The sequence below is a fragment of the Sorex araneus genome, chromosome 1 (assembly GCF_027595985.1).
Source record: "Sorex araneus isolate mSorAra2 chromosome 1, mSorAra2.pri, whole genome shotgun sequence".
Taxonomy (NCBI): Eukaryota; Metazoa; Chordata; class Mammalia; order Eulipotyphla; family Soricidae; genus Sorex; species Sorex araneus.
In genome coordinates this window covers 78,595,128-78,620,223 of record NC_073302.1, presented here as the reverse complement: position 1 = coordinate 78,620,223, position 25,096 = coordinate 78,595,128, and the positions used below count along the sequence as shown (strand labels likewise).

At 40.4% G+C, this 25,096-nt stretch overlaps 1 protein-coding gene across 4 annotated transcripts in view; it reads right to left on the bottom strand.

Moving 5' to 3' along the window:
- The window catches only part of TUT7 (terminal uridylyl transferase 7), a 67,645-nt gene that overhangs the window by 31,154 nt on the left and 11,395 nt on the right, over positions 1 to 25,096 (bottom strand). For all 4 annotated transcript variants that reach the window (XM_055127185.1, XM_055127201.1, XM_055127191.1 and 1 more), the window contains exons 6-17: positions 22,892 to 22,980; positions 20,843 to 20,894; positions 18,927 to 18,996; positions 17,108 to 17,234; positions 15,937 to 16,056; positions 10,820 to 10,972; positions 7,885 to 8,065; positions 5,695 to 6,758; positions 5,169 to 5,319; positions 3,561 to 3,647; positions 3,057 to 3,157; positions 871 to 928 (exon numbers count right to left, since the gene is read on the bottom strand). In XM_055127185.1, the coding sequence (XP_054983160.1) occupies positions 871 to 928; positions 3,057 to 3,157; positions 3,561 to 3,647; positions 5,169 to 5,319; positions 5,695 to 6,758; positions 7,885 to 8,065; positions 10,820 to 10,972; positions 15,937 to 16,056; positions 17,108 to 17,234; positions 18,927 to 18,996; positions 20,843 to 20,894; positions 22,892 to 22,980 (2,253 nt within the window). The remainder of the gene's footprint in view (positions 1 to 870; positions 929 to 3,056; positions 3,158 to 3,560; positions 3,648 to 5,168; positions 5,320 to 5,694; positions 6,759 to 7,884; positions 8,066 to 10,819; positions 10,973 to 15,936; positions 16,057 to 17,107; positions 17,235 to 18,926; positions 18,997 to 20,842; positions 20,895 to 22,891; positions 22,981 to 25,096) is intronic.

Here is a 25,096-nt window from a genome sequence, read left to right as displayed (position 1 = left end):
GCCAGTTTGGTAGGACGGCAGAGGGAGGAGTAAAGAGAAAGATGAGTTCAGGGGAAGAGACTGTACAAGGATGAAGGTATTTCCCTTGCATGTGGCTGCCCCTGAGCCCAAACAGAGAATCAAGAAGATGAGTCCAAATGGAGTTTTGAGATTGGCGTTTCTTCTTAAGAGGGAAGTGATGTTACACACAGGGCAGATACACAATAAGCTTAGAACTCAGATCTGCATGAAAATCAGAAAGTTCAACACATCTTTTTGAAAGGCAAGAATACTTAGCATATGCTAAACCCTGGACAATGTATCACCTACCTTTCTAGCCCTAAAAGCTGTAACTGTTATTCCCACTACAGATGATCTGAGTGCTTACATAGAAGTCAGTGACTTTCTGGTATTCCATGCTGGCACAGTGCTTTTCTATCACTATACTAAATTTGGTAGTAACCAATAAGGTAAAAATTACTTCCAAAATATCTAGCCTCTAAGATGGGTGCTCTGCCTAGAAGTAAGATTGAGGTCAGTAACATTAGACGTGCAAATTATTAGCAACTCCTTAGTCTATTATACTTGACATACCAAATTATTTTAAAGACACCATACTGGGGTTACAGAGAAAGATGAAAGCGCTAGAGTTCATGATTTGCATAAAGGACTGGGTTTGATCCTCAGTACTGCAGTTTTCCCTGAGCACTGCGCTAGGGGTACCCCACGTACTGTCAGGTGTGGCTTAAAAACCAAAAAGCAAGATACTTATATTGCCAAGCAAATATCTATACATGAGCCACTATACCGACCACTAGTACTAGAAAATTCTGAGTGCGGAAAACTGTTAAAAAAGATTTAGAATATTTTTAGAAAAACTCATAAAAGTACCTGAATGTTTTTTGAGGACTCTTGCCAATTCTTCTATAGTTTTTACACAGTCCAACCCCTGCAACAAAAATGGCATCAAAAAGGGCATTGGATTTATTTCCTCCATTTAAGTGATCACTGATCAGTTACTTATAGGAAACATTCCAACCCCTTCCCACCGCTTTAATAACTGTTTTCAGAGACGCACCACAGGCTGACAGCAGTCTACAGAAAGGTCGTGAGCCAGGAGTGAAAACTTCATTTTTGCCCTTCCATGTAATTATGTCATTTGGGAGTAAATTATGTTCCAGAATAAGTGAGATTCTATGACTCATCTAATTCATTCTGGTTAGACTATCACAGTTTAGTTAAGGGGGGAACTGTTAAAAGGAATTATTAATTCTGAATCTCTCTTCATAGGAGTAGCCAAAAATACAATGCTCAGAACAAAAATCATGTGATATGGATATTTCAAACAAATCATACTTAAAATATATGGCTTAGTCTTTTCCAACACAAGTGCTTCTGATGGTTTACTACGTATCCCAGATTATATGTTGAATTTTATATTACAAATTCCCTAAAAACTAGTTTTAAGTAATGTGAAAAGTCAATATTGATTAACATTGGACCTAATTAGCCTATACAACCGATCATTCACCATTCAGACTAGAAAGTTCTGGCTATATTCCAAATTAGACGCACCTGCAAAAGATAAAGTTCTAAAAGAATGAAAAAGCATTAAAAACTTAAAAAGCAGTAGGATCACTCATTTGGACCACTGTTTGAAAAACAAAACAAAACAGGAAAAATAGACACTGCTAGGAGTGATCCGAAAGTGCAAAACCAGAAGTGAGCCCTAAGCACCTCCCCAAAGAAAAAAACCAAGCTGAGTTTCTCACATCTTGTAACTTTACAGACCATTTATTTTATTATTTTCCAATGTTTTTTAATAAAATTTATTTTTGAGGGAGGCTGACAGAAGCTATTCATAGCTCTTGCTCAAGAGTGACTTCTGGTGGTGTTCATGGGACTATATGTGGTGCCAGGGATTGATCTAAGTCAGCTGTGTGCCAAGGCAGGTACCTTAACCCTCTATTCTCTCTCCAACCACTATTCTATATTTTATAAATGTCTCCTGGGGCTGGAGTAACAGCTCCAGAGGCTGAGTATGTGTTTTGAATGCAGAAGCAAATTTTGCATGGGTTTAAATTCCTACACAACGTGGTCCCCCAAGCAAGGTCTGGAGTGGCCACTAAGCACTGCTGAGTAAATCCCCTAAAACAACATAAATAAAAAGTAAAAGTCTCTATGTCCACCAGGGATGCCAAACCCTTGTTGTATTGCAAGTAACATCACCTGCTGTGACCACCTGACTGTTCTCGGAGCAGCCTAAGAACAGCAGACAGGAGTGCGACACACATTCTGATCCTGAATGGGGGGAGTCAGTCTATGCTCACGCTCACTACGATCTCCCAGCACAAGAGTAGCGAGGACCATGCCCACATCACCACTTATCAACCAAGAACATGTCCAAGCACTAATGAAACAGATTTGTCAGAGAGCAAGAATTTAACACTTTTACTGTGCGAACTGCCTTCTGCTCAGACTTTATTCGTGCTCAACTTCATGGATTTGCGTGTTCACAGTCTAGAAGCTCAGAGACTTTATTCTGGCTAAACTTCGTGGATTTGTGTGTCACATAGTCCAGAAGCTCAAGAGACTCTATTCTGGCTAAACTTTGTGGGTTTAAGAGTCATACACAATTTGGAAGTCATGCCAACAGGACTCTGGAAGACTGGTCGGGCTTTCAAGAATTTTAACAAACCACTTACAAATTCACGGTCTACTTGTGTTGAAAGTCAAGCCTTTTAAACATTTGCCTATAAATTGCTATTTTTTGGTTTGGGGCCACAAATAGTGGTGCTGGAGGTGAGGAAGGGGGCCCGTTTCTGACACAGGGCTTGGGACTCATGCCCAGCTCAGTGGTGGGGAAAAGAGCAGTATCAGTGACTAAACTAGGCTCACACAGACTCTAGCCCCGAGCATCCTAGTGCACCCTGCAAGCATGACTGTACAGCTGGTGTGCTTTCAACAGTCCACAGAGATAGACCAGGGAATGGTGAGCTTCAGTGACCATGATGCCAGTCCGCATCATGCCACACCATCATTGCCACAACAATGGGAATTCCATATGGTCACTATACCTCAGCTGTTTCATGGCCATTAATTGTCATACAGACGTCCAGATCACTTTGTTTGAACCCAAATCCATTTTTGGAGGAGCCAAACAAGCTCAACTTAGTTCCTGTTAGAGAGATAGGAAAAGTAGTAATTATCTGAGTCATATAATTTTTTGATCAAAATGGCCCTCCCATCAAAACTACAGGTATTAACTGTCACATATTAATCTCATTAGTACTATGTTCTTATGAACCACTAATTTATTATATTATTCTCTCTCAAGATTTCCTTGTAAATCAACATGCTACAGATGCATAAAGACACCCAATGTTTTCTCTATTGCTGCTGTGTCCTCTACTGTGAACCCAAGACAGGGTGGACTAGACCATCTTGTTTTGTCTAAGTCCTGCCCCCACTGTGGTCACAAGGTTATCTTCTCATTCTCAGAAGTTAACATCCTTGTGACTCATTGACTCATTCTGTTAGATGGTTAATTTCTTTTCAGAAAAAGGCACAGAATTCTTTACCTGGAAACTCCTGTCTTATGAAACTTTCTAGGTTTTGCCGAATATGTTCACGAGCCTGATCTTCTAAAACAGTTGGAGAAAAATCCTCTGTTTAAAATACAAACATTCAGAGACAATGACTGCTCACATTCTCTAAAAAACTTAATTTTATCAAATGAAGCCTTAAATAAACTGAAAAAAGTAGAAACCAAAACTAATCAAGACAACAACAATAAAAAAATCTTAAATTTCATGTGCCTTCTAGGTAGAAAGCATTTAGAAATACAGAGAATGCCTTCAAAAGAAAGTCTAACATCAAGAACTGTTCCCAGAATGTAAATTAAACTAAGTTTAATTTTTAACTGTTTATCAAAGTCCCATGAGTCTATGAAGGCAAAGATTCACAGACTGTTGACAAGGCAGGGATCCCCCAAAGTGTGAAACAAAAGTTTGTGAGCATGTATTTATTTCTCATAAAGCTGAACCTATAGTTTTTTTTTTGAAGCTCAAAACTCACAAATACCTTCTAGCACAAAATCTCAAGAAGTAGCAAGTTTTTCTACTTTTTCTTTTTTTTTTTTTTAAGGGGCGGGGGGTGGGGATGGATGTGCACACCCCCACTGGGTGCCCTGGCCAGGCAGGAGGCAGGGCCAACACCCTCCCAGAAGTACGATGGCTCTGCCCAGCTCTTATACTCTTATGCTGTCACTTTCTCTTTTCCCCTCTCATCTATCAGCAGCCTCTCTGAGCAGACCTCAGCAGGAAAGCACAGCAAATGTTTATCCTGTCCTAAAAAATCTTTATCAGCAAGAACAGTCTCAGGATTCTCTTCTTTTCTTTGCAGATTTTTTGTTTTTGGGCTAAACCTGGTGGTGCTTAGGGCTTACTCTAGGCTGTACTCAGGGATCACTACTGGTGAGGCTCAGGGGACCATAGGGGAAGCCCAGGGATTGGATTCATGTCAGCAGGGTGCCAGGCAAGAGCCCTCCCTGTTGTAGAACTTTAAATCTCTATATGCTGTTTCTCAAGCTGGTGGTATTCCTTAAAAGGCTATTATTTAGGCTCTTAGCAGTCCTCTATGGTCAGAGGTTAGAAATGGCCAGTTAAAGGACTAAATGAGCTTATCACTGTATTTCTCAGAAGCCTGTATAATGCTAAATAACAACTACCTCCCTGAGGGCGTGTGATAACGGTTATTCTTAATTTGGGTCCCAGAGAGAGCTCAAAGGGTTACACCTGCGTGAGGCCAGGGCCCAGCCACCAGCATCACAGGTCCCCAGGAATCTCTGGGAGTAGCCCATGAGCACCTTGTACACCCGCACTAACTGAACCTACAAAAAAATTTCATAGAAAACCAGCTCAGAAATGACAATACTCCAATCTTAAGACTACTTAAGAGATCTGCCCTAAGTCGCCCCCCAACCCCCCAAGTCTGTAACACTCTGACTGCATGTCCCAAGTAAAACCAAATACATACAGCACTACTATGGACATGATGGAGACTGGAACAAAAGTAACCCAGATTATGCAACTAACAGATCAGTTGATTCAGATGACTTGAGAAAATGCCAATTTAGTACTCTGGACAACACCCCCCCCCCCCAAAAAAAAAAATAGCTGATGACTTACTGTAACACTGCATGCAAACTTGATCTAAGATATAAGAAAATTTGGGTGTTAATGGTGGCAAGGGTTCCAGCTGGATTCTTTTGAAGTCTTCAGGACAGTCCTTCTTTAGATGACCTTCTCGTTTACATAAACTGCATACTATTGTAGGAGTCTGCAGAGAGAAAGCAATGCAAAACAAAGCTTAACAACAAATTATATGCCAGGAGTTTGATTATTTTTAAGTACACAGTCGACTTCATTTTCCAAATGAATGGGAATATAATATTCAGTCATTCTGAACTGAAGCAGGACACACCAATTGTTTGAGAGTATTATAAAGTATGAAAGAAAAAGCTAATTATTTTCACCACCAGCAGTATACTCTACCTCCTATGAAAATTCCTAAATCTAAAATGAGAAATGGGCTGAGAAGCTGTACTAGATGTTAGGCCAACACCCTACCTACCATTGAAACAGGGATGAAGACATATTTGAGCTTAATAACCTAAAAATCAACACAATAAAGGGTTTTAGATCTCCAGATTACCTTGCCTTTGGTGAAGGTCAGTTTATTAAACTCATAGAAGAAGTCAGACTGATCTACAGTTGAATTCTCCTCACATTCGCTTTTTTCATGAAGACTGATTTTCTGAAGTTCCATTAGGAAAGCTCCATCCACATGCATTCCATGTTCTTTCATGTCTCCACACTCAGCAGACCCTCCAAGCTCCTCTTCCCTTCCAGACAGAGCCTCGTCCCCTGACTCCGCACAGCTGCTCTCTAGCTCGTCTCCATTAGGGATGTTGTCTTTGTCTTCCCTTTGGGAAGCAGCATGCCTCAGTTCTTCATCATCCTCCTCCTCCTCTCCTTCCTCAGAGTCGATGATTCCTGACGTGTGGCTCTGACTGGCGGGGGCAAAGTGTGTCAGAACACCTTTCTGTTCTTCAGTACTTTCTGTGCCTTCTTCAGCAGCAGCCTTCTCAATCAGACCAGCAAATCCTTCGCATTCTGGAGCTGTATTCTGCGAGACTTCTAAATTCTCATCACTTTGAGCGTTGTCACAGATGCCATGCTCTCTTTGTTGGCCACATAAACCTGGATCATCACTGGTCAAAGGGTGTGTGTCTTCCCTTTCAGTTTTTTCTTTGCCATTTTCACCTTCAGTTTCTTTGTGGGACTCTTTAGCTTTCTCATCATCACCTGGGTGGCCCTGTGCCCTGCCAGCGCCCATACTCCTCAGCTGGCCACTAGGATGCATGTCTCCCACGGTATCTGCTGGCGGGCCTCCAGAGCTTCCTGCTGCCTCCTTGCAACCTGGGTGCTGCACCCTGCAGGGGTCTGCAGCTGAAGCAGCTGCACCAGTACTTTGAGCCAAAACGGAGTTACTGAATTTATCATCTTTTGTTTGAACAGCTGGATCATGCTTTGCTACTTCTTTAGAATGCTTGGAAATACCTTTAACAGTACTTAGAGACTTTGGAAGGATGGATTTTGTAAGTGTGTGTGGTAGAGCAAAATACTTATATGTTGTTCTTAAACAATGAAGTATATATTCAAACACGGGTTGATTATTTAGGGTTCTTGCAACATTTCTTTTAACAGAGTAAGGATCTGTAACAGAAGAAACAAAACAAAGTTCATCACTTCATACATTTTTATTTCATGTTTCAAGTTAGCCTGCTGCAGATTACATGTAAGATAGCATATAGTAGACTTTAACTTCATACAGGATTAAGAAAATACAATGGGAGAACAAAAAGAAAGGGCCTCCTAGATGTGTGTTCTGCTTGCAGAGAGCACGTGTGCGGCCTGACCAACTGTGGCTGTCTGGGCTCCACCAGAGCTGCTGCTGCCTCTCAACCCTGCAGCCAGGCCCTGGGCTCGATGGAGCCTCATCACTCAACTGACTCGACTGAATAAGGAGCAAGAGGGAGATCCACTCTATCTCTCTGCTTGCCCCCAGAACTCCAGCAACTGGGCAAGAGCTGAGCCAGAGAACCTGCAGGAGACTGCTTAAGAATGTGAGATCTCTACGAAGATAAACAGAATTTATGTAAAATGCCAAAAAAAACCTCTTAAGCAACACTAAGTTTGATTTAAAAAAAAAAATCAAGCAAAGATAAGAGTATGCCATTTAAGAGTTTCCTTAAATACCAGAAGAGAATTAAGATTTCTAGAGGGGTTTTAATCTCCTGGCTTTGCAAAGCCAAGAGGAAATTGTCCGTTTACTGACATATACAGCTCATGTTGGAGTGTCATTTATACCACGGTTTAGCTAATAGAGCCTTCAGCTAGCAGGAGTGGTGTTTTTAGAAATTAATTATTATTACTTCAGGCAGAGAAAATATTCTCCTTACCTCTGAGAAATTAAACACTGGTACCAATTCTTGAAAGACCCAAAATACCCAGAGATGAAAATGGAGCCGCAAGAGCAAGTGACATGTCACTAGGGGAGTTCTGACCAACACAAACAACAGAAATGGTTTGTGAAGATTTCCACCAGCCACATCGAGCTGCTTTGATGATTATGGTATTCCAATGCAGCACCTTATAAACCCAAGTTGAAGTTTGGTTCCCTGGACTAACATGTGGAAGAAGGATTCTATTTCACTTTTGGGGTAAAGTGTGCCTACCTTACAGTATGCAGTAGCCAAAAAGACTTAAATAAAAAGTCTGGTAAACTGGTATCCTTAGATTCAAGACATCAAAAGGAGTTAAAGATAAACACTTGGAATACCTTCAATGGCAATGCGCTTTTTGGGCCATTCCTTTGATTCACGAGACACCGATTCTTTGACTCGAATACTTATCACTAAATCAGCCAAATTAAATTCTAAGGCATAGAATCGAAGCAATTCCACCCAGAGCTGCCCAACAGGTACTGATGGTCGGTGTTTTAAGTCAAACACTAATGAAACCTATTAATAGCAAAGAGAAAATATACAGGTCATTTCATATCAGCACAATCTGAACAACTGATCATTCAAGTATCACTTTTAAAAAAAAATAAGAGAACCATAGCAAAATATGAATTTGGCAATCCATCTAGTGAAATCACATATTAGTTCTATTTTGTTTACTGAAAAAAGTATTCTTTCGCTGCACTCCTGATAATAGAGCATCTTAAAATCTACTTCTCATCGCAGACAGGCAATCTGACAGACCCAGGCAGCACTCCTAGTTATGAACTCGTGCAGATTGCTGTGCTCTCGGCGCCAGCTCTCCTTGTCACTGCCTCTGGTACTGAACAGCGCCTGCACATGGCTCACACGGAAACAGGCAGCAGCTAAGGACTGCAAAGTGCACTGGGTCTGCCAATGGCTATCAATTGGAAAGCAAAACTTGGAAACAGAACTGGTGACTAGTCTGACATCACAGGCTTGAAAGACTGGAATATACTGTGATGTAATATATTAGAAAGTACAGAGGAGTTGAGTTAGGAGAGCAACTGGGTTCAGAGAATCTGTCATTTCATTCTCTAACTGTTCTATGACTTAACTTTTCAAAATGGCAGTGTAACAGTGTCTAAAAGACTTAGCTAGCTTTGGAATGGGACATACTGAGGACTGACATCCAGCTCTGCCATGTATTAGCTGTGTATGATCCTGGTCAAGGTATATCAACTGTTTAAGCCTCAGTTTCCTCACTGAACAATGGGGATCACAGTACCCACCTCATAGGGTTGTTGGGAGGACTGAGTGAGAGAGTGTCTGTAAAGAGCTTAGCACAGTGCCTGCACACAGTTCAAAAAATGGTCGCTACCATATCTGCAGAGTAGGGATGATACCACCTATAACACAGGATAGTCATGAAGATTAAATCAGAAACAAGGGAACGCATCTGGCAGACTTGGTTGCTTTCTGCATTTTTTCTTTAATTTTTCAGGAACAACAAATCCACTTATCATTGAAACATGTCACAATCAGATGATGCTTCTAAGAGGTAATCTAGATCAAATCCCATATATTACAAGAACTTTTAGTGACTTGTCAAAGGTCCCACTGCTTGACTGCGACAGGACGAGGGCAGTCTGTGAATAGCAGCATGGTGCTCTTTTACCACACCTCCACTTAGTTTCAGAAGTGGCAGAATGTTTAATTTCTCCAAGTAGCATAAAAAGTAAAGATAAGATAGTTAATTGGACAAATAGCATTAGCTCTTCATTCACATTTCTTTTATTTTGGGGGGGGATCCATACCCGATAATGCTCAGGGTCTATTTCTAGCTCTGCACTGGCAGTGCTCAGGAAACCATGTGTGGTGTCGAGGATCTGAACTGGGGTCAGCGGCATGCAAGGCAAGCGCCTTACCTCCTGCAACCTCTCTCCGGCCCCTCCTTCACATATCTATAATTCACATTAAATCTTGACCACAATGGTCTGGCAAATAATATAAAATCATCAGGTGTTTTACAAAGCAGAAGTGACTGAAAACGGAAGTTGTTTAGGTCCCATTCTGTAGCTGAGAACACAGAGAAAACTCCCAGACACTAAAAGCCACATTAAATCTCACCTTTACCCATAAGCCTTAGCACTATGAAGGATTTTTAAGCATCTCACTGAAATGATAACACTGTAACGTGGAACGTAGAGACCTCTGATATATTTGGGCCAGTGGTACACCACTTTGATACTGTGGTGTCTGTTCTTTTAAACAGAGGACACTTTCTTTTTCCAATAAAATAGCAGCAGCAAACACTTACTGAGTGCTTACCACACGCTTGGCACTGAGTTAAGCATTCTATTAACCAACAACCCTGTGAGAGTACCGATGTCAACGCCATTTCTAGGTGAGGAAACTGGGGCACAGAAAGCTTAGGTCTCTTGTCTGAGAACACACAGCTAGGAAGTGGGAGAGCTGGGATACAATTCACATACTCAATTTCCATCTCTGGAACATTCCTGCTCTTACCCACCTCTGGAATTACAAATAGAAAACAAAACAGTTGGGATACCTTTTCCTTTACGGCCCCATGCTCAAGGATTCTCGAGAACACAACTGGACAAGCAATGATTTGCCTTTATCTCTTAGGCATAAAAAACAAACAAACAAAACACTGTGGATAATAGGAGACACATGACTTGTTTGTGAAAAACAGGGATTAGAATCCTGTGTCTGAAGTATTCTGCGGACTGTCATTTTTACCCCAAAGACTATGAACAAGGTTATGTGGTCAGGACATAATCCCAGTCAAGAGCAGAATTCTATTTCTCTCTGTTCTGGGGCCATAATTGGCCGTGTCCAGGGATCACTCCTGGTGGTGCTTGAGGAACCAGATGTGGTGCCAGGGACTAAAGAAAGGTCAGCTGTATGCAAAGCAGCACCTTCCTCTTGCAGAACCGCTCCAGGACCCAAGCTATGCTCTTAATCATTGTTACACTGTTAGTAATCTGAGGTTAGTTGATTTCTATATACTTAAAATACATAATATAATCTAAAACTTAAGTTCTTTGAGGGTATAAAAGGGCCTATCTTTGACTTATCTTTTAAAAGGACCTTTCACACAGAAAAAAAAGCATTGGTAACAGGATCTAATCTAATTTGACCTCTTCTCCCTCCTTACCTATTCTAAGAACTAGAGAAAGCAGTCATGAAAAGTTGAGAGTTGAGAGGTGAGGATGGATGAACTTAAACTTTGCAACTAAAAACTGAATTAAAAACAATGAAACAGACCTGTCCCCTTTTGACAGGCATTTTTTCCGGTGCCGCTTCTTTTGCTTTGTCTGCATCCGCCAGTACATTATCAGTATATTCCCAGATCACAGTATCTTTCTGAACGTCCTTAAGACTGAAGTTCCCTAGTTTGTTTAATGAGTATCCTTCAATCTAGGTAAAAAAAGAGACATACTATTATCAGAAGAAATGATCTATCAGTGCATATCCAATCACAGAAATGAAAAGAATGTACTTTACTAAAAATATTAAAGGTGATATTTATGAACATTGCTGAGACACCTGCAAATCTCTTAAAAATGTCTTTCGAAGTGAAAAAGCAGTAGAAATACAATTTGTGAAACACTTCTTTAGTAAACAGCCTGAGGCGAGGTGTGGAGAGGCCCCTCCTCAGTGTCTTTCAGTGTCACTACACTGGGGCCATCTTGGGTCGGCATCTGTTGACTTCCCTCACTTGAGTCTGGGTTCCATTTTCCTAGCTCTATGAAAGTCAAAAAATTTTGGATTATGCTCTGAATATTGTGCTACCATTTATTTGGTAGTGTAGAATTTCTGTATTTTCTACCTTACTTCAAAAAGGATTATTGATATTTTTGTTTCCTAGTAAGTGGTGTGACAAAATGCAGGTTGCCATGTTTCCACCGGCTCTTCCCTAAGTTCGGTTTTTGAGTCCTTAACTCTTGTTAATAGTATATTTCACATGTATCAGAAGTACGTCATTAATTTTGGAAATGTCATCAACATTATTGAAATAACAGTTGTCTTTCAATTCAAGTTACACGTATTTTACATTTCTTAGCAATTGTCAAGCAGTTCTTGGATACTGTGTTCTATTTTTCTCCTTTGCTTTTCAGTTTGTTTTGAATCAAGTTGATTCTTTACTGAGCCATGTCCAGTCTACTAATGAACCAATAAAAGTTATTCATCATTTCTGTGACAATTTCAATCTAGCATTTCCTTCTGATTTCTTCTTACTCATCTTTCTGCTTGCATTACCCATTTGTTTGAGCAAATTATCCATTTCCCACTCAAAACCCTGGTCATATGAATCTTTATTGCCTTAACGTCACAGCTAGATAATTTCAATATCACGCTCTCGATTTAAACTATGTTTATTTACTTATTTATTTTACTATTACTATGCCTTGACATTTCTTTGAGAGCCAGAGAGACAGCACAGGGGGCAATGCACTTATCTCATATATAACTGACCCTACTTGATCCCTGGCACTGTACCTGGTCCGCTGAGAACAATCAGAAATGATCCCTGAACACAGAGCCTGGATTAAGCCGTGACTGTAGCCAGGTGTGGCTCCCAAGCCCAAGTCTGCTGTTGTTGAATTCTGGATGTATGTACTGGCCTCTTGCTCACCTTATCTGCCTAAGAATTCTGTTTTACTCTTTGCTGACTGCAGATGCGCAGTCAGGAAACTGCAGAGTGGTCCTTTTGTCTCTGCTCCCGAGTGTGTTTGGAGAATTTCCTTACGCAAGTCTAACACCTGCAGTCCTTTGCATTACAATCCCTCTGCTATTCAGAGAACTAATTCCGTGACAGGGGACTGGGGGGAGAGACTGCCCTTCCTGCAGTGACAGCATTGTGGTTGTGGCCCTCGGGAGCATCACTCCTGGGATGAGGCAAGCCAGGAGACTGGAGGATACTATGTGGGCTATTTTCCCTTTCCCCAGCCCGGTCAGAAGAGAACCTGATGGATATTTCTAGAGAAAAGACTCTAATAAGTGCTGGGAGAGTTTATTGGCAGGGCTCACTGTTGTTTGAACTCACAAATTTGTTCAAAACATCTCCAGAACAGAATCTTCTTACCCTGGCAGTGGCTCTGTGACAGAATTCTGTCCCTGGGCTTTTGCTTTCTCCAGTTCAACCTGCTAGAATCACCTATTTCTCCATGATCACAGCAAGCCTCAGTCACCTGATCCACACATGAAATGGCTGATCTTCAGGTTCTATAAATACAGCCTTCAAGTTCATTGATAGAATACTCTAATCCAGGCTTAGAGAAGTGCTGCATTCACACACAGAGTGAGTTCCATTTCTGGGCCAGAGTGGTGGCACAGAAGGCCAGAGCACATGCCACCCACACAGGCTCCCAGGGTTGGAGTCCTGGTACCACATGGGCCTGCTGAGTATGAGCCCAAGAGATGTCCCATCTCTCTGACCTTTCCTTTCTTATCGTCCCTCTCAATTATCTGGTACCCCCAGCTGCTCTGGCCAGAAAGAAAAGTGGTCTTGTGCCAAGTTTGGTTTCTCCCAAGTTTGCATTTGTTCAGTGTCCAGAATCTATACTTTGTTCTTTCTAGCATTGTGTTGAGAATTTGTGGCTGCTATTTGTAAACAATGATGGGTAGTTAGAGGAGTTCTTGCCTCCATACCATAAGGGGAAACTGACTTTCTACTCAGGGGAAGAGGAGTTCGTTTCTCCTCCTGTCTTGTTCCAGGAGCTGTATAGTCTTCACGATCTCATTTCAGAATCTTTCAGATGAAGACACCAAAGGTTAGAGTTTAAATAACTTGCCTAACGTGTGCCACAAATACACACATGAAAAAACCTGCATTAATTTCATGTTTATGAAATTTTATAATCCACTTTCTACTATGTTATCCAGCATCCTTAATACATAACTGCTTGCTAAAAGTATATATAATTTGGAATAAAGTAGCTATCAAGTATACCAGTAAATTACAATTAAGGGGGTCAAAGACACAAGAATACAAGGTTAAGGCTATCCACTCATTATGATTAGCTTTGGTTACATCAAAATCTAATGACAGCAAAACAGGAATTTTACTTGGGAGTAAAGATATTGAAAAAGACAGATCAGCATGGAGGCATGTCACTCTAGATTTCTGGATGGAATGTGAGTCTTATTCATTTGGAATTTACTAATACAGCGACTAACGTGCACAGTGCTTTAAAGAATTTGAAGGAATTAATCACATATGTGTATACACGCAAAATCTTGAGGTCTTAACTTTGTACAGAAATAATGCATATAAAATATCTGGCCAGAACAATTTCTCTCTCCTCACTTGCTTTATACATATACTATTTTAGTGGGATGGGGCAGTATTCCTGAGATTGTAGTTTCAAGGGATGTGGGGCCACTCATCACAATAGGTAGGTCTTTTTTTTTTTTTTAGAATTTCCAATTGTTTATATGTTATTGTATATGGCATTCTCCACTTGACTACACATACTTAGAATCATTAGGAAATTCTTGCTGCAGATGACAAAGAAACCTACAACAAGTAGGTCTTTTTGAGTCAGACAAGTCAATGCTCAAGTCTGGTGAAGTGGTGCCGCTCAGGCCCAGAGTTACTGAGGTCATGAGGGCTGTGCACCCAGCAGTTTCTGTCAGCCAAGGCTTGGGGACCCTGCAATGTGAGGCCTCTACATGCCATACATGCCCTCCAGCCTTTGGGGTCAGCTGCCCAGGTTCTTGCTTTCTACTTTGGCCCAAGACTCTTGCAGGGTGGGCACACTGGGTCAGTCGATTTTAAAGACCGAAAATGGACTCATTCTGACAGTCAATAGTATCTGATTTTTCCCATATAACTTAATCCAGTGTTTAGCACTCCTTACACTTATCTGCTTTGTTATTAAATATTTTGGGGGCATAGGGGTTTACTCAATGATGATCATGGTTCACTCCTCGCAGTGCTTGGGGGATGACCATGTACATGGGGGTCAGATACATGCAAGGGAAGAGCCCTAACCTGCCCCCTCTTCTAGAACCCTGTCATTAAATCATAGATACACAAACGGTATCGTCAAAATCAAAGTAAGCATCCTTTTGAAAAGTTCCAGTACTTTTACACTGCCAAGGAAATAATAAAAGGTATTCACAGTACTCAAAGCAAGCATTAAGATAAACTCTTCATCAATCAGAAGCACCTTTTCCCCATGTCCACACACGACAGGTGTGCAGACAGCAGAGGGGGCAACAATGCCCTAACCTATTGGAGGCCAGTCTGGGCACAAGACTTTTTCGTTCTCATCTGCTATTTGAGCCCAAACAAAAGAGAAGTTCTAAAGCTCCCACCAATTCCTAGCTGGGTCCGATTATCAGTGAGGGCTGGGTCTTATCTCACATTTCTCTCTCAGGAGTCCTCTAGAACAGTTTCTCAACCTTGTTCAGCCAGCAGCCCCTTCTGACCTTATTTCTGTCCTATAGTCCCCATCCTTCCACCGGGCCCCTTGTGCCACACAGTGACCTGTGATCATTACCCCTGGAGTCTCCTAAGCTCACCTCTATGCCTGCCCCCGCTGTTGCTGTTCCAGAACTACTCTGGAACATCTCCTTGGGTGATGAGCATCTAGCATACAGTAACACAGCTGAACCATTCAATGTGCCAAAGTGAGCTTTCAACAAATTAAAACTATTCTATAAAGTATATGTATTAACTTTTATCAGAATAAACACCATGGAAATGAAAAGGTTTCCAAAAAGAAACCATTACTCTGACTTTGAGATTTTTTTGTTTTGCTTTGGGGCCACGCCAGCAATGCTCAGGGATCACTCCAGGCAGGGCTCAAGGCCCATACATACTGCTGGGGATCAAACCCAGGTGGGCTAAGTATGCAATGCCAGACCTGCTCTGCTGTACTATGGCTGCAGGCCCCTACTCTTAAGACTTTTTCAAAAATTGGATTTTCTGAATTAAAAAACAAACAAACCTAGAAACAATGGTTAACATTACTGAAGTGACACTGTCTTAAAGATGAAATAAAAATGGTATTTGAGAGGGCAGCTCCACAGCCAGTCCAGTGTGGCAGCCTCAACAGGTCCTTCTCGCCTCAAGGAAGAGGAGGAACTCACTAACCAAAGGCTCCTCATAGTTGGTCTGGAAGTGACAAGTAAATATAAGTAGCAAAACTGTATCCAAAGAAAAGTGTTACATATTGAATACAGGCTGATACTCTTGTTTGAACTCCTCAGGACCATAGGGGTTTAATAAGGAAGACACTTCAGTTTAGAAAAACAATTATCCACAGCAGATAAGTTCATGTCAGTTCTGGACAGGTTTTAAGAATTTGAAGTGATGAGAAAGTAATTGTGGCCCTGTATCAAATATATAAACAACGACGACAAAGTGTTACCCATGATCCTAGGTACACAGGCAGAAGGGGCTCTTTCCTCTGCTGGAGAAAGAAAATGGCCATGAGCGCAAACACGTAGGGAGGCAGACCCCCTTCTTCAGGGCGGTCTATGCTGCAAAGCTACAAAAAGAAGAGAAGTCTGGTTAGGTATCAACCTGCTTTCACCCAGCTCCATCTGAATTTCCTACTTCACTGCATGTGAACCAATGAGTACATCTCAGAATAAAACAGTACAAAAACAAAAGTTCCGTATATTTCCGGACAAATTACATATTATCACTGAATGATAATTGCGATTAATAAATGTTATCATTTAATCTCATTAAACTTATTAATGGAATACCCTAAAATAATAACTTCCCCCCCTTTTTTGACATCCTCAGTAAATCCATTCATTTGGGTAAAATACTTTAACAAAGTAAAAATGACTGTTCAATTGCAAATGCAAGTCAATTTGCTTTGCTCAGTTTAATGTTCTTTTAACCTAATATACTGTCTTTAGTCAAAAAAGTAAACAAAATGGGAAACACAGGCAAAGAGTAACAATGACAGAACTAGCAACAGTATGGCCTTCTTAATGAGGGGCAGGAAGCAGCTCTCAAAGGATTATATACTGTAATTATCAATTCATGGACTCAGAAATGGGGCCTTATTCCTAGGTTTGGGAACTTCATACTATTAGTATTTTATCTTAATCTGAAAATTTTGGCTTTACTTTATAAAGTTCTGACACAGAACCTCAATTTTATAACAATGAAGGGACCTTGTACTTTCAGGGAATACTAAATGCTGTAAGATTTTGGATGCTGTATTTAAAATATTATGGAGGTAAGCAAGTAACTTTACTTTTCCTGGAATCCCTTTTGCACAAGAATCATCACAGGATTTTTTGTTTTGGCCACACCAGGCAGTGCTCAGGAGATTATATAGGGTACCAGGTCTGCTATGTGCAAGATAAGAACCCTTCCTCATCTCACTGAGTATGTGAATTCTTAGATGGTATCTTCTGGGGATCTGACTCAAAAATCTGATTGTCAATAAGCACTATAAATTGCCTATAAGTCATTTTGATTTTTCACAGAGATTAGACATGTAAAAAAATCAAAGTATACTTCTTATGTATACATAGAACACATTCATGCATAAATAATAATAAATAACTCAAACCTACCTTTGCCCAGTATCTGAATGCAATTACCAAAGGAACCAGCTTTGATTCTAAGTTTCCAAGAGCAGTCAAATGATTTGTTGTCAGACAAGCATTTTCATTTCCTGCACTCACTTTACAAAGAAGACCACTGGGAAAGATGAGGGATAAAAGGAAAAAGATAAAAAATGTTACGTGGGGACACTCCCCCTCTCACACTGTCTCAGCTTCATAACATATTTCAGAAGTGATGCCAAGCCAATGAAACTCCCAGGGCCACTGGTGCTCAGGCTGAAAATTCCAGGGCCTGTTCAGGAAGGGGTGGGCGGGAACTAGTATCCGGCCGTGCAACACCACCAAATTCCGTGTAACAGTGACAGCCCAGCAGGGGAACACCATGTTAGATGGGAAAGCAGCAAAGAAGCCCAATAAGCTCCATGATCAAAAACAGTAACAAAGAAGACTCAATAGCCTAGTAAATTCTCTATGACTTTAATAACACCACTGTGAGAGATATCAATTTTCACAAAATTTCTTTTACTGAATATTTTGATGATTCCACTTAGTATTTAGTTGTAACAAGGGGCTGGAGTGATAGCACAGTGGGTAGGGTGTTTGCCTTGCATGTGGCCGACCCGGTTCGATTCCCAGCATCCCATATGGTCCCCCGAGCACCGCCAGGAATAATTCCTGAGTGCAAAGCCAGGAGTAACCCCTTAGCATCGCTGGGTGTGACCCAAATAGAAAAAAAAAAGAATTATTTTGTGCCAGCTAAGGGCACAGGTGGGAGGGGGTTGGGAAACTGGGAACAGTGGGGGAAGGAAGATCACACTAGCAGTGGGATTGGTGCTGGAACACTGAATGCCTTAAGAGAACTATATTATAAAAACTTTGCAAACCATGGTCTTTAAATAAAATTCTGAAAGTGTGTTATAGGTGCTGGAGCAATAGCACAGTGTAGGGTGCTTTGCCTTACAGGCGGCTGACCTGAGTTCGATTCCCAGCATCCCATATGGTTCCCTGAGCACCGCCAGGGGTAATTCCTGAGTGCAGAGCCAGGAATAGCCCCTATACATCGCCAGGTGTGACCCAAAAAGAAAAAAAAAATAATAATAATAAAATAAAAAAAATAAAAGTGTTATATGGTTATTAGGCATCTTTACACAGGCAACTAATTTATGTTGATAATATTAAGAAACTTGATTCAAAAAGCACTACTTTCAAAAGTAAAAGTTTGTTTTCCTAGGGTCCAGAGAGATAGTACAGTGGGGTAGGACAGATTCCATCCCCTAATCTGAGCAACACCAGGAATGATTTCGAAGCACAGAGGCAGGAGTAAGTTCTGAACACCTCTTGGTGTGGCCTCAAAACAAGACAAAATGAAGTTTATCTGTAAAAGTGAAGAACATCTTTGGGATGGTTTGGAGAGCTAGCTGAAAGAGCTGGCGGGAGCAATGCTTGTTACCAAGCACTGGTCGACTGACCCCTATGTCCGGACACCACCAGAACACCAGCCCACCTTCCCCCACTGCCCACAGAAGACACACAGAAGCAAAATGCAGGTAAATAGAAAGGGTCAGCACCAGTGACCATCTGAGCAAGACACTCTACTGAGCTGAAAAAGGGTCAAATATGCTATGTTTACTAACATATTCCTTAAAAAAAATAAAAGATTTTCCCTTTTGTATCTAATCCCAAGAATATAGGTTCAATGACAATAAGCTCATAAAATTAACTATAAAAGGAACTTTCCATTCTAGAAATAAAACACAGAGATTTAACGAATCACATGTTCTTTCACAAAGCTGGTATTTAGTATGGGAAAAAAACTTCAGAAACACACCTTTGTTTTTCTCTGCATACCACCACTGGTACCCTTGCATGAAAATCTGCATCAACATCAGTAAAAGAATCTGAGGAAATAAAGAAAACAATTTCTAAGTAGATTTACTCTATCTGTGTAAAAGCAAAGCAGGATAAAATAGCAGAGTTGTTATCTGCTCAGCCTTTAGAAAGACTTGAGATGACTTAAAAAGGAAAAACAGTTTTAATCCGGCCTCAAATAGTCATACTAACTTAAAACCCTAATTTTGCAAAACTGATTAGAAGTGACATTAAATTGGCATACTCCAATGTTATAACATATTCATATTATTAGAAATATGGATAGGATATATAGAAACAAAGTGCTGTAAAAGTTACTAACATATTTGCTGTCAAAATATGTACTATAGCATTACAATGCACTGTCTTCCACTGTTCATTGATTTGCTTGAGTGGGCACCAGTAATGTCTCCATTGTGAGACTTGTTACCTGTTTTTGGCATATCAAATATGACACGGGTAGTTTGCCAGGCTCTCTGAGAGGAAGGGAGGAATCGAACCTGGGTTGGCCGTGTGCAAGTGTGCAAGGCAAACATCCTACCCGATGTGCTATTGCTCCAGTCCTAGGAATAACATCTTAGTACTCCCTCAGACAGGGACTTAATGTCCCTATGATGAGATACAACATTCATCTAAGGAAGTATTTTTGATCATTCTGTTAACCATTTATTGGTAACATGCAATCAAAAACAAGAAAACAAATGTCTGTGGGCTTGCTACAGGAGCAGGCTTGAGGGGTTATTGGAAAAATGGAGATAATGGTGGAGAAAAAGTGATGGTGGTTATGCTGGTGTTGAAATACTGAATGTCTGTAATAATTCATCATAAACAACTTTATAAACCAAAGTGTTTATTAAATGAAGTATGGGGAATAAATGAAGGGTGGGGTAAGAAACTGGTATACATATATATAACACTATTACGCAGCTACAAGCAAAGACAGAATCATGTAATTTGATACTCTTTGTATATGGATATATACAGACTGAAATAATTTTTTTTCTCTTCTTGGTTTTAGGGATACACCCAGCAGTGCCCAGGGGCAACTCCTGACTGGACCACATGTGGTTATGGACTAGGGTCGGCTGTATGCAAGCGGCATCTTACTTAACCCCCACAACCTCTTCAACCCCTTGACTGAAGTAACTTTAAAATGTTTTATCCAACTGAAATTAGAAAGATTAAAAAAAAAAAAAAACCTAATTCAAATTTAAAATCATGCCAGTTTGAAGCCCATGGAAAGCATAGAAATCTTGCATTTGGAAATGGACAGTGCAGGGAGTGAGGTCCTTGCCCTGCCACGCAGCTGGAACCCGTTCAGCTCCCAGCACTGCCTGTGTTGCTAGAAGTACCACTCCTGAGTAGACGCAGGCAGAAGCATCTCTGGGAATGGCTCAAATTTCCCTCTCTGCCCCCTGGCCACCAAGTTCATCCTCACCAAGATCAGCATCATCCACCCAAGTTCAACATTATTTTGGATAACTGATAAACCTAGTTGGGAACAACTATCTATTAATCAGACCTATTTACTACTGTATTTATAAAAACACTAACTTAAAACACTAAACAAAGCAGTTTATCTTGTAGTTTTACTCATCAGAGCAAATATTACATATTCTACATCAGTTTAGTTTCAGTCTAGGACTAATTTATCTTTATCATATTTAACATTATTATCAAACTAAAAGCTTTACTTATGAAATTCTAATAGAACACAAATTTGCAATTAAATCATAAGCATTTATTTTGATTTTCTGTATGTTACCATAGAAATAAATTAAGAAATTATGACTTCCTATTTTCAAAGTTTGAGAAATAAGCTAAGTTACAGCGATGAAAGAAAATATAAAATTGAAATACATAATTTGTCCTTACCACTGTTCTTTAAACATTCTTGCACAAGTAAGAGTACATCTGGCTGAGACATCTAATAAAAAGATGAATAAACACATTAAGTAATCATAAGTACTATTGCTTTTCTGAGATAGTTGACATCTCAAATTATGCAAATTCTTTTCCAGATAAGAAAGCACACTTCCACCAGATTAAAGAAATCAATCACAGATCTTTCTGCACACATCAAAAAGACAGATAACCAAACAAGGATGATAGGTAAAAGACTTGAGAATAACTACTGGCTTAATTCCTGAGATAATCAGTTTGTCCATAAGTCTCAGAGTTGTGATGAGAAGTTGTCTGTGAACTACATTACCTCTTACTGTATAAGACAAATGTCAGTTTCTGACTTTCTTTTACAGGGCCATACTGTCACCTCTGGGCTGGGAGGGAAGGCCGGGGCAGTATTGCACTCAGGCCATCCGGGCCACACCAGCAGGGCTCAGGTGGCCATGGAGAGCTGGTAACTAAAACTCGTTCCGTGCTCGACTCCCATCCTGAAAAGATTCCCCGGGCTGAGATAGAGCAGGGCTCCATGGTTCACCCTTCAGCATCACTGGGTATCACCAAAAACAAACAAGAAAAAGACTAAAAGGAGTAACTGCCCATCCTGCCTTGCCACGTGGGTCACTGGGTCGTGTCTTCAGAAAGGAATCCATCATGAATTAAACCTAGTCATGCTCCCTCTTTAAAACTTTCAGTGCACAGGATGTGGCAGAGCACATGCCTTTCGTATGTGAAGCCTTGAGTTTGATCAGATCCCTGGTACTACACAAGAACAAACAAATCAAGTATAACTTTCAGAGGCTACCTACCCTCTTTTGGTTAAAATAAAACTGTCATCACCAACCATGCCCTTCCTCCCTGTGAAATCATAGCTGCCTCCATCAAAAAGCCATGCTCTTCTTTCTTATGGTTTCTGCACTCCTCATCCACTCCTTTACAGCGCCCTGAATAGGAAAGCTTCCTGTGAATTTTAAGTTTCCTTATACTCTGTTCTCTGCCTGAAACAGTCTTTTATTTCTACATTTTCCCCCACTCCCATTTTTCATTTTTTAGAATCCAGATGAAATGCTACCTCCTCACAGAGGCCTTCCTGATACCTGTGAATAGTTCCTCCTTCTGTCATAGAGTCATAGAGTCTTTAAGGCTCTAATTATAAGTGTGTATAATTACTCCTCTCCTTCACTAGGTCTGAGTTTCATGAAGGAGGAATCGTTTTGTTCTCCACAATCTAGCAGACTGCTTGGTATAGGGGCTCAGTTGAGTAACACATATGAAACATGAATGACCTGAGGCTGTTAACCTAAGGATAGTAAAGGTGATTATATGGCTTTTTCAAGTCAGACAGGACAAGGAATGAAAGGTAGTGCACTAGAGCATAATCTTGATTTTTAACTAGCATTCCAGGTTAAAGGAATAAAGTACTGGCAAAGGGACCAGTGGGAATCACAAGAAGATAAACAGTTAATCTATTAAAATGTCTTCCGATACCATTTTAAAATCCTGAATCAGCATTTACTTTGTGGTTTTGGGCAATGCCCAGCTTGATGCGGGAGGTCATTTCAGTGGTGCTGTGGCTTGAGACTACCACCTCCTCTCACAGAGCATGAGCTTCAGTCCTTCGAGCCATCTCAAGGCTCCTCCAATTCCTTAGGAGTCATACTAGAACCAGTAAGTAGGTCAAGTGTGGCTCTTCCAGGAGTATAGCAATTTTAACGAAGTAGAAAGACAGAACACTCAGGACTAAATTAAGACATCAGATCATAGATGTACACATATCTACACTATTTAAAACTTGAAATTCTTTTCTGTCTTTGGAAAGTTGATTTTACCACCTTCCCAAGTTAACAGAACCTAAACATTTCCACTGTACTAATACAGCTAGAAAACCAGTGGTTGAAGTGTGAAAGATATATAGAATATTAAAAGAAGTGCTCCAAAATCAAACTGAAGATAAAATTATAGGGGAAAAGAGTCGAATACTTCAAATAGCTGAAGTATAATTCCATTTCATTTTATACTTACAATGGCTGGAAACTGAACGTCAATGTTTACGTCGGAGTTTCTAAACCCTAATCTGCTACAGGACGATCCATATAATCTCAGAGAACAATCTAAAAGATAATTTAAATAAATACAAGTCAAAATTAAAGCTTTGTTAAAACAAAACACTGTCAGCAAAGGAGTGGAGCCATTAATTAAAACTAAACACAAAAGCAGAACTGTATTCGAGAAAGATGAACTATAGGACACAACTAGGTAACTGCTTTTCCCTCCTTTTATTTAACAGAGAAAGCAACGCTGACTGCAGTTTAATTGGTAGCCAACAACACACTAAAGTAACTGCTAGATTAGATAATATTTGCAATGATTTTTTAAAATGTGATACTCAAAAAAGGATGAGGATTCTAGTACACTAGAATTTATGCAAACATTTCAACTTTCAGAACAATAGATATAATTTGTCATGAAAATTATCTTTTCAGCAATTACTTTTAAAATGAAGTCACTTCATTAAACATTTTTCAAATATTATAATTCCTTTAGGAAAACCCTGGAAAAAAAACCATAGGTTAACTGATAAAATTCTAGACAAGAGGTAGCACTTGTCTTGCATGTTTGAGGCTCTATATTCAATCTCAAGTACACACAAACATACATACACACACACACACACACACACACGTGAAGAAATAGAGGAAAGGTTGGGATGGGGGATAGGGGAGGAGGGATACTGGGGACACTGGTGGTGAAAAATGTACACTGTAGAGGGATGGGTGTTGATCACTGTATGACTGAAAAACATTAAAGTTTTGTAACTGCAGCTCATGGGGAATCAATTAAAAAAAAGAAGAAGAAAATAGAAATAATACTCCCCCCCACACCTCCCCCACCCCAGTGAAGAACTCAATATTAGGCAGCAGCCAGTTCATTCTTTAGGAAAAAAAAAAAAACAGGTGGTATACTTGGTACCTGTAGCGATATATGGCATTTCAAAATGTTTTCAATGTTTGACTACTGCTGTAGGAAAATCTCTCTTTTTTAAATTAGGAGATGTACTCACAGCTCCTTCTTATAAGCAAGTACTTACTCAATATAGTAAGCTAACTCCTCTCCTCACTTTAAAAATATCCCACAAGGGGTCAATCTTTTCTTGTATGTGTGGTACCAGGGATACATCCAGGGTCTCACACATGCAAGGCATGTGCTCTATCACTGAACTACATCCCAGTTCATGTGTTTGAAGTTTGCTAAGAAACTTTTATCCAGTTTTTTATCCAAGTATATGCTCACTGCAATGCTATTTATAATAAGGATGTCTTTGAAAATAACCCAAATAACCAACAACAGATAAGAGGACTAAAAACTGTGGTACGTATATACAATAGAATACTATTCAGCTACAAGATAAAATTTGCCTTTTGCTTCAGCTTGGATGAATTTAGAAGCTGTCATATTGAATGATTCTGAGAAGGAACAAATGCCAGATGATCTCACTCCTATGTGGCATATAAAGAAACAAACAAGGGCTGGAGAGACAGAAAGTGTAAGGCTAAAGGTGCGTATCCTGTATGTGGTGGACCCTGGTTTAAACCCTGGAACTATAGTCCCAAGCACCACAGGGGCCAAGTTGGAAGCACAAAGTTGAGAGTAGCCTGCCCCACCCCGAGCATCACCAGGAGCCCAAACTACTCCCCCCACAAAAAAACAAAAAACAAACACAAAACCCAAGAAAGAGAATGGAGAATATCTAGGACTCTTGACAACAGAGCTAAAACGACCATGGTGGGAGGAGGAAAACAGGGTACAGGAAGGCTGGGCAGACAATGATAAAAAGTAAACAGGGTCAAGAAAATGGCTCAAATGGCTGGAGTGTTGTGCATGCAGGAGCTCAGGTGGGATGTGGCCGGAGAGCACGCTGGCATTCGAGAGCAGGGGCTGGGCCTTTGGCACCACAGGGTACCCCCCATACCGCCACATTAAAGGAAGAGTGACCTACGGGGCCGGAGCAATAGGACAGTGGGCAGGGTACTGGCCTTGTATGTGGCTAACCCTAATTAGACCCTGTCATCCCATTCGGTTCCCTGAGCCAAATAAAAACAATTTTTTTTTTTTTTTTAAATAACGAAAGGCTGACATATAAAAATAAGATTCTCACTATTTTGTATTTGGGACCACATCTGACTGTGAGATACTGGGAAACAAACTCAAGCCCCATACCCTCATAAT